This window comes from Camellia sinensis, chromosome 15, assembly GCF_055761805.1.
Source record: "Camellia sinensis isolate YWXY chromosome 15, ASM5576180v1, whole genome shotgun sequence".
In the NCBI taxonomy this organism is placed as follows: Eukaryota; Viridiplantae; Streptophyta; class Magnoliopsida; order Ericales; family Theaceae; genus Camellia; species Camellia sinensis.
In genome coordinates, this window is record NC_138975.1 from 8,426,528 (window position 1) to 8,437,369 (window position 10,842).

General features: G+C 36.7%; 1 protein-coding gene across 1 annotated transcript; it reads left to right on the forward strand.

The window, feature by feature from the left end:
* Positions 1-360: 360 nt before the first annotated feature.
* MKK5 (MAP kinase kinase 5) lies at positions 361-2,043 on the forward strand. Its single transcript, XM_028219406.2, has one exon. The coding sequence runs from the start codon at positions 771-773 to the stop codon at positions 1,857-1,859; it is 1,089 nt and encodes a 362-aa protein (XP_028075207.2). The 5' UTR covers positions 361-770; the 3' UTR covers positions 1,860-2,043.
* The last annotated feature ends 8,799 nt before the right edge of the window (positions 2,044-10,842 follow it).

Sequence of the window (10,842 nt, forward strand, 5' to 3'; positions counted from 1 at the left end):
AAATTATTTTGTATTATATATCTAAAAAATATTATACAAATTAATTTTATATAATTAGTTAGAATATTCGTCAATTCATCAAAAACGGTTCAAATTATAATTTATCAATCGGCTAATCTCCTAACCCGTCATTCAACAATGATAGAGACTACTAATTTTGGAATTCTAAAAAGACCACTAATGACATGGTACTTAATAAAAAAAGAAAAAAAAATACAATACCAAGACCAAACCATCATATCATTCCTAGTGGGACCCACTGCCATATCATTAATGATAACACTAATTAGTGCTCTCACTCATTTTCCTTCTGGATAATTTCTGTACATTACCAGCCCCATCTCTCACGCATCTCACTCGCGCGTGGACTTTCTTTCCCTTTCAAAATATCGATTCCCTCTTTTTGATTGCTACCTCTCCTCTCCTCCTCAAAATCTAATCTATAATAATGTTATTAAATATTACTGTCTCTCTCTCTCTCTCTCCCCTCTCTGCTTTGCTTTCTCAGATATCACCACCACCTTCTCTCTCCTTTTGATTCTCTCCCTTCCAAGAACCTTCTCTCTCTCTCTCTCCATAGAGAAGACTTGGTTCCACAGATTTGGATTGGTTAGAAGAAATCAATCAATCACCAAATCAAAAACTTGTTTAAAGCTCTCAAATGAGGAGTTTTTGTTGTTGCTAAAACAAACACAAAAAAAACAAACAAAATTTCATTCAATCAATTTGTTAATCATTGTTGTTGTTAATTAAGAGGAGAGAAAGAAGATATGAGGGGGAATCAACCACCACCACCACAACCCTCCGCCGCCGCCAATCGCAACCGCAATCGGAGGCGCCCAGACCTAACCCTACCTCTCCCTCAACGAGACATGTCTCTAGCGGTTCCTCTCCCTCTTCCTCCGAGCTCAGCTCCGTCGTCTTCCAACTCCACTCAACTCGGCGGTGGTGGTGCTCCGCCGCCGTTGAATTTCTCGGAACTGGAGCGAATCAACCGAATCGGAAGCGGAAGCGGCGGAACAGTCTACAAAGTCCTCCATCGGCCGAGTCGGAGGCTTTTCGCCTTGAAGGTGATCCACGGGACCTACGGAGACGAAGACACCATTCGTCGCCAGATCTGTCGTGAAATCGAGATCCTTCGCGACGTAGATAACCCTAGCGTCGTCAGGTGTCACGACATGTTCGATCACGCCGGTGAGATTCAACTTCTTCTGGAATACATGGACTGTGGATCTCTCGAAGGAAAGCTTATACACAACGAATCCCGCCTCGCTGATCTATCTCGCCAGATCCTCTCCGGGCTGTACTATCTCCACAAGCGTAAGATCGTTCATAGAGACATTAAGCCTTCGAATCTGTTGATGAATTCTCGAAATCAGGTAAAAATTGCTGATTTTGGGGTTTCCAGAATCTTATCTCAAACGATGGATCCTTGTAACTCGGCGGTTGGGACGATTGCGTACATGAGTCCGGAAAGAATCAACACCGATCTCAATCACGGAAAGTACGATGGATATGCTGGAGATATTTGGAGCTTTGGAGTGAGTATTTTGGAATTCTATGTTGGCCACTTTCCTTTTGCAGCTGGGAGTGGAGATTGGGCGAGTCTCATGTGTGCAATCTGTATGTCTCAGCCGCCTCAAGCACCGCCTACGGCGTCGAGAGAATTTCGTGATTTCATCAATTGTTGTTTGCAGAGAGATCCATCCAAGAGATGGCCTGCCGGAAAATTGTTGAACCACCCTTTCATTACACACAACACCACCACCCCCGGTGCTGCCGCCGCCGTGAATATCAGCAATCAGGTTCATCAGCCTCACCAACTACTCCCTCCGCGGCCACATTTTTCTTCAGCTTGATTTTTTTTTTTTTTTTTAGTTTATTAAATTATGTAATTTCGATATGGTGGAGTGGGGTGCTGATTTTTAGAGAGGAAACAAATTTGGGGAAAAATTGGGGGAGGTCTCTGTTGTTACTTTGTTGAGGTTTTTCAATCAATCAATCTTGTCTTTTCTGATAATGTTTTACTAGAAAAAGAAAAATCTATCTTTCAAAGATTTGGCCAATGTTATTGGAGTTGGCATTTTCTTCTCCTCCAGAGAAATTTTCCAGATTGGATTTGGGAATTGGTTTTTTCTGGGTACTGATGATGAATTTTCTTTTCCAATTTTAGTTAATTTTCTTGAATCAAATAAGCATTGAATCTTTGTGTTTACCATACATATACTCATGGGTATAGATTAGATTGCCTTTTTAATCCCCATCATCATCATGGATGTAATCTTGGCGAAAGGGTAAAGTTGCCACATTGTTTTTCCTCATTCATATATGTAGCCAAAGTTAAAGACTTTTTTATTATTATTATTATTATTATTATTATTATTATTATTTAGTTTTTAATTTTATTAACGGGTGTCCTTATACATATGTTAACTTGTTTGATGTGGGTGTGGATTGTTTATAAAAGTGCGTTATCAGTATTTTAAGGCACTCGTTAATAATATATATATATATATATATATATATATTTTTTTTTATAATCTTATTATTAACTAGACCAAAGTTCTATGAATGAGTAAAGATTTGGTTGTATTTTTTAGGAGATCTTGAATTAAAGATGTGAAGGTAGCATTTTTGTACTTTTTCTTCCTTCTTTCTTTATGGGTGATATAAATTAGGTCATTGTAGTGACCATTTGAGCTATTTCAACTGTTCATTTCCTGAATTTCTATGCTAGACTAGTCTTTCTTTTCTTTTTTTTGGGTGATTTTCAAGGTTTATGGGAGAGAAATGCTTTTGATTTAAAGAGTTGTGTTGGATTGGATTGGGTACACTGTGCAAGACTTGTGAGTATTGTTACCATATCTCTTTAACTGTTTGCAGATGTTTGGTTTTGGTACTTCTAAATTTTGAAATTGCCAAATTGATGGGATGAAAGTTTTGAAACATATATTGGCCCATTTGGTAACGTAGTTTTCTATTAATGTAGATAGATTATAAAAAAATTAAAGAAAAATTCCTTGGATATCTATTTTGGTTTTCAAAACCTTTTTAAAGAATTTACAAAATATATTAAATTCTTTTAACTACAAAACAAAAAAAATAAAATAAAACCAAAAATCAAAAATTGTTTTCATTTTTTTCCTTTTCCAACCCTCTCTACACTTCATCAGCTACTAGATTCGGCCACCCCAACCTCCACCTCTGATGATCATTATTGGTGACCACCTTTACCGACCACTTCCCACTTGCAGCAATCACCTTTGGCCATTATCATCTTTGGCTACTGTCTTTGGTTACCACCGCTGATGGTCGGTCACCATTTTCCACCGTTGAGAACCACTTCTGACCATCAAAAGCAACCATCCCACCAACATCAGCGACCTTCAATTACTACCTTCAACGGTCACCAATCACTTCCAATCAACACTTTTGGTAGCCGACGAACACCTTCAACCACCATCTTACAATCACCTCCTGCCAGCCACCCTTTCACCCGTGTTTGGTAACATTTACAATATACAATTTACAATTTTTTTTTTATTTTTTTAAAAAAATTATAAAATTATAATTTTCTTACTGAGTACTTTTTTGAAAACAGGAATACTGCTTGCTTTTGGGAATTTTTTGTTTTCAAAAATTGATGAGTTAATTTTTTTTTTTTAGTTTTTTTTATGTAATGGTATAGATTAGCATTATGCTTATTTTTCTCCTTTCAAACAATAAATACTTTTTGCAAACAAATTTAGGAAAACCCATTTCTCAGGGCGGTTTAGACAATAGGAAATGCAATGATGTAGTTTTGTAATTTCCCTATCTGTCATTAAACTATGTTAGTTAGTTGTTGTTCTAATATTTTGGGCAATGATTGAGACTTTTACTCCCACAAATCTGAACCACTATGTGGACTCTACACGTATATAAGTGGGCTCCACACGTACATAGAAGGCTAAGATCACTTTAAGCGGTGTAATGATTATTTCCAAAGAGGATCCAAAACATTTTCCTATTTGTTTTGTGTATTTCAAATTCCAATCATCAATCTTAGATTCACAGTTTTTTTTTTGTTTTTTTTTTATTTTTATATAAAGTTTTTATTATTATCGTTTTTTCATGTGTGCTGCTGAATCGAAGATCAACATCCGACTCATTTGTGTGAAATAAAAATGCTAATTAACAAAAGAGTAATAGTATAAATTAATTAATTTTTTTATTAATATTTATTGATGTGAAATATATCATTGAAGTTGATCTTGCTTCATTTTTTTAAGTTTTATTATTGCATAATATATCAATTAGAAAAAAATTGTGAAATTTATTTGTTTGCCTTAACAAAATGACTCGAACAAAACTAAAAAATGTTTTCCTAACTTTTCCAACATTGTGAGGCATGTTGTCTAGTGTTTCGTACACAAAATTATTTTTTATTTGATGTAATAATAATTTTAGCTAGCGTTTGCTTTGACACAATTCTTTATAGTTAGTCATTTAAACTAATCAACAATGCTAGGTAATTTAAAATTTTATAGCTCAAATAGCTCAAATCACTTAAAACGACGTCGTTTTGACAGATTTTAAGTGTAAAATACGTCGTATTAATAGATTTGAGCCGTTTAAGCCACAAAATTTTAGGTTACCAAACATTCTCCTAAACTAATTTAACTGGTTTTCAAAAAATAAAAAAAATGTACATACAAAACAAAAATGCTATTCTTTTATAGAATAATGTTATATGTATCAATTAGTGTACTAATTGATAATGTGACATAATTTAAGAAGTTTTTGGTATTTATAATTTGTTTAATGGGTGAGGTCAATAATAATATTATAACTAGTATTAATACACTAATTGATGTATATAACACCACCGTTTTCATAACATCCAGGTAGGCATTTAATGATGACATGGTTGATGACGTAACATTTATGTAATGATAAATGACATAATTTATTTATCTTATTAAACGATAGAAAATATATGATAGCGTTTGGTAGAGTTCTAAATATGTTTTGAGAATAAAATTATATTTTGAATTTGTGAGTTTTGGAATTACTATTTGAGTGTGGAAAATTTGTTTAGTGAATGAGTTTTGAAAAGAATTTTGAATTGAGTGGGGAATTTTTAATATAACATATGATATTTGATATAAAAATTTGCAACTCATAACTAAACACACAACTCAAAATTCTATTCAAAACTCATAAATTTTTTTTAAAAATTCTAATTTTTTTTATTTATTTAAAATATAAAAATAACAGGTGTCAATTGTAAAAAAAAAAAAAATAGCATTGTTCCGGTCAATAGGCCGAACGTTCGGGGGGACGATTGGTTAGACCAAATTTTTTCACCTTGGAAAGAGTCTTCAAAAGTGGGTGTGAAATTAATTTTTAAAAACTCTAAATAAACAAGACACTCAAAACAAGGAATAAAAATATGTTTAGAGAATAGAACCAAATACAATCTATATTTCTTTAATCTCCTTTCTTCAACTCTTCAATTACAGTTGGCCCTTAGAGCAACATTCATAGAAAAAATGCTAACTGAGAGGGTAATTTATATGAAAATCGGGCCGAGCTGGCTAATGGGCCGTTATGGGCCACAGTACTAAGAGCTGAGTAAAAAAGCCGTAAAGTTACTCCGGCCCGAGAGAGGTATAAAAGTTACTCCGGCCCGAGAGAGATGTAAAGTTACTCCGGTCCGGAAGCGACTTGGAGTTAGGCCGGTTTGAAGACGCTTTGAAGTTTAGACCGGTCTCAGAGTTAGCTCGGTCATGACGTATTGTGGTTAGACTGGTCAGAACCTTGCTACTCGGTAGCTCGGTCTAACCACACCATTCTTTGTACATGAGGAACCGAGATAAGGAGTAGTGAAAAGGAGAACCGAACTAAAGATGGTTCGGCCTACTCTACGGCTCAGCATAGCCATGATTACCCCGGTCCTGTTAGAACTTGACCATGGTAAAACCATCTCACTTGGTTTAAGCAGTGAGGGGGATGTTAAAGGATAAGCATTATCCTTCAGGAGTATGAATCCTAGGAGGACTCTACATGGAGGAGTAAGAGTCCTACTTGGATTGTGCCACACGAAACCTATAAAAGCTCACAAACATCACCTATGGAGAGGTAGCACAACTTTGGTTCTTTGATACACAGAGCTTTCTGCCTACTTGTCTATTTTGCTGACTTAAACATCGGAGGGGTTTCCGGCACACACCCGCCGGCTAGCTCACGTTTGTGTTTTCAGGGAGTAAAGCGACGTTGTACAGAGGAGCGCAGACTTGATCAACAGGATTATACGATAAGGTTTATTCCTTTCCCGTACACTAACTAAGTTTTAATGTTGGATGTTAGTCAAAGTAGAGGTTGTTTGATTTTGTTGCTCAAGCGGGATAATTAATACTGTGTTTGGTTGGGAGATTTGGAAAGAGAAATGAAAAAGATAGGTGAAATATGAATAAAACATATTTATATTTCACACACCTTTTCCCTTTTCTTTTCTAAATCCTCTCCAAATCTTCAAACCAAACACAGCGTAAGAATAATATTAAAGAACAGTGCAGCTAGGTAGCTCGAAATGTCTTTGGCCAGAATAGTTCAACTGCCCAAAACAACGTCGTTTTGGGCATTTTTTTTTCTTTCTCTTTTCTCTCTAAAGATGAAGAAGAAGAAGAGAAGAGAAAAAAGAGAGAAGATTGAGCTAGGGAACGAAGAGAGATAGAGAGAGAGAGAGCATTAACATCAACAACAACATATCATCATCAATAACAACCAACAATCATAAAAAAAAATTTAAAAAAATAAAAAAATATTATAGAATCTGAACAACAACAACAACAACAACAACAAACAACGCCACATCATCGTCAACATGTTTTGGCACCTTTTTTTTGTGAGTCCGGATTCTCGGCCGCCCTACCCGGCAGCCCCCCAAAACGACGTCGTTTTGGGGGAAAATTTTCAAAAAAAAAAAAACGCAGAGGAAAAGAGGGAGGAAGGAGAGGAAGAGGGAGGAAGGAGGAGGGAGGAGGAGGAGGCAGAGGCGGGACCGGAGGCGGAGGCGATGGCGGTGCAGCTGTTGCGACGAGCTGGATCGGGCGACGATCGGACGGCTGCGACGGCCGGCGGCGAGGCGACAAGCTGCGATGGCGAGCTCGCAGCCTCCTCCCTCCTTCTTCCTCCCTCCCTCTTCTCCCTCTCCCCTCCTCTCGGGTTTCTGTTCGAAGAGAGAGAAAGCAAGAATGAAGAAGAAGCAAAGAAAAAAAAAAAAAACCAAAAAATCCCCAAAACGACGTCGTTTTGGGGGGCTGCCGGGTAGGGCTGCCGGGTAGGGCGGCCGAGGATCCGGATTCTTTTTTTTTTCCTTTCTTCTTCGCATTTGTTCTTCCTCTGTTTTTTTTTTCTTTTCTTTTATTCTTGTGACAACCCTCACCACTGATTAGTGCTAATCCATGATTAAGCATGTTAATTGACTGACTGACTGAATTACTAAACTGATTGATTGATTGTGCCGGTTTGAATGCAATTTTATCTGTTGACTGTTAAATTATCTGTTCATGTTTTATGCTTTAAACTGCAAATTGAAGACCTTATCGGTGGCCGAATCTGAAATTAATTGATATTTTATGTTAATTGGGATTTATGTGATTTTATGACATATTTAATTGAAATGTGATTTGGAATGATTAAATTAGATTAAATAAGCTTAATTACAAGAGTTGGCCATATTTACCAATTTGCCACATTAGTGGCCCACTACATGGGACCTATTGGGATTTGTTTTCATCTTATTTTGTACATTTCATTAGCCACTCCTTGAGCCTTAGAGAGAGACTTAAAAGAATTGATTTCATCTTATATTTGCTTGGAGACTTGAAGAATTTGTAGAGGATTTGTGCAATTGAGCTTATATTCTTAAGTTTGAGAACCTAAGTGTCACGACCCAAACCCGGCCCTATGGGTTTAGTACCGTAACCGGCCAGTAATCCGAGATTACCGAAGGCCTGCAGAACAGTAATACAGTAAAACAGAGTACAGGGCCTGGCGGAAGCCAATACAGTAATTAAACAATGTCCAATGAGCTGCGACAGTCTGTATGCCAAATAGATTTTCATGTATTCATACATACAAACAGTACAGTCTATACAAAATTCACAGTCACACAGTACAGGGACCTAATCCCTTAATAACAGTACGGTAAGCATTCAGCTTATACAAAACAGTAAGACGGTGCAGAAGGGGAAATCTAAAACACCCCTAAGCCTTAACAGTAGGCTCGGAACCTCGCAGTGAGGCACATAGGCTGGCTTGACAAAACTGGAGTTACTCTGACGCTCCTAGCCGCGGTCTGGTGCCTGTACACCTACATATATATATGAGCAGTGAGCTAAAGCCCAGTGAATAACATAATGCGTAAAGAGGTTATGAATGAAATGTCCTTACAGTAATGAAATCAGTTCATTAAACAATATTTCAGTCTTTCAGTCAGAACAGTCATTCAGTCATATGTGGTACATCCATTAGCATAGCAGTAAACAGTAAGTCGTAAAGACCGAACAGTAATGATGGCCATCAATCAGTAAACAGTGGTGGTTCCACGAGGGAATCGACAGAGATCTCTGTAACAGTAACAGTAAACAGTAGGTGCTAAGGATGCCACAATACAGTTCAGAATATAGGACATACATTCATTCAGTAAACAATATCAATTCAGTAAACAGTTCAGTTCAGTATTCAGAAGATAATCATTTGAACATATCTTTACACAATTGTTACTCACAGAGTTTGGGCTACAGTATGCTAGAGTGTGTCTCCCCAGTCGCCAACCCTACACAGTTAACAGGTTGAACACACTAAGCTACACAGTTGGGAAATATCATAACTTAATCCCTAATTTGCCTTGGTGTGTTCTACATCTATATCCTCAACAAGATGTCTTAAACTAGGCCTAAGAATGCCTAGAATGGGATGAGGATGCAAAGATGTACTTTTAAAACATTTTCAGAAAAACAGAGTCCCGCTCGAGCGCAGGTTTCCCCGCTCGAGCGGTAATGCAACAAAGGTACACGCTCGAGCGTAAACTTTCCCGCTCGAGCGTACTGTAAAAGTACTGGATGGGTGAAATCTCCGCTCGACGCCCGCTCGAGCTTGAGACATGACTCCGCTCCAGCGCCCAATCCTCCGCTCGAGCGGACTGCAAAACAGTGCAGAGAGATGCTGGATGCTCGGATTCCACGCTCGAGCGTAACTTTCCCCGCTCGAGCGGAAGTGCAAAATCTGGGAATTCTAGATTGCACCTCCAAGCTCAAACTCACCTTCAAATGCATCAAAACCAATCCTCTTGGGCTCATTTTCTAGAAAACATTTATAAACACATAGAATAACGTGGTTCAAAGCTCAATTTGAGAAATCAAAGCCCAAGGGTGTTTAATTCAAACCCAATTTCAAACCAATTTCAAATCATTTTCAAGAACAATCTTCAAACATGACATGCATGATCTTAAATCATTTTCAAAGCTTTAATGCTGTTTAAAAAGAGCTCAAACCTTCAAAAACAAGATGAACTCATGGAATATGACCAAAAGATGGACATGCATGTGAGGTATGATGAACTACCACCTCAAAACTTCAATATATGTACATGCATGCAACACTTAAGCTTCAATTCAACAACAATGAACCAATTCATGACTTAGTTCTACAATGAAGCATGAATCATGCAAGAACAACTCAAAGACACCATTAAGATGATGAATGATCTACCTTAGGTGTAGAATTAGAAGTAAGGGAGCTCAAATATGCAATCTCCTCAACAATTTCTTCAATTTCCAAACAATTCACAAGCAAAATTGAGATGAAATCAACTCCTCAAGTCTCTCTCTCTCTAAGGTCGGCTAGAACAAGAAGAAATGGCTGATGAAATGTTCTTCAAGTGTGTACATAAGGCTCAAGTGTGTGTATTGAGTGGGCCACTAAGGGTGGCAATTTGGTAATTAAGCCTAACTCTTTAATTAGCTTATTTAATCTAATTTAATCATACCTAATCACTTTTTCAATGAATGTACCATAAAATTACATTAATTATGAGGATCATAAAATACTAACCAATTCCGGATTCGACCGCCGATAGGGCCTTCAATTAGCAATTTAAACATATAAGCATGAACAGATAATCATACAGTCAAACAGATAGAATGCAATTTAACTAACATATACTCAATCAATTCGGTTTCCAATTTCAGTCAATCAGTTTAGTACTGTAATCAGTTAAGTTATCAGTCATAATCAGTTCAGTTTAACGGTAATCGATGGTTATCGGTAATCAATCAGTCATTAATCGGTAAACAGTATGAGGGTTGTTACACTAAGGTAGTGTGTCCATTCTTTTAATTGTGAATTTAAGTTAGTTCTTTCATGTTTCATGCTAAATTGAAGAGTTGAGTCTAGAATTGGTTAAGATTGTTGAATAGAGGCTTAATTCCTGTATGCATGTATATATTTTGAAGTTTAAAGTTGTTTTCATGGAAATTCCTCATATGCATGTCCATATCTTGAGTATAGTCCATGAATTCATCTTGTTATAGAAAGCATTGGCTCATTTGTTCATGTTCTGGAAGCTTGAAGTTGATTTAATTCATGCATGTTATGTTTTACATCATGTTCATGAAATTTGTTTGAATTTGTGTTCAATTGATCTACCTTTAGGTCTTGATTTTACAAATTGAGCTTTAAATCATGTTATATTATGAGTTTTAAAGTGTTTTCCAAAAAAATGGCCCAAAAGGATCGAATTTAATGCATTAAAACTTGATTTTGAGCTTGAGATTCAAATCTGGAAATTTCAGA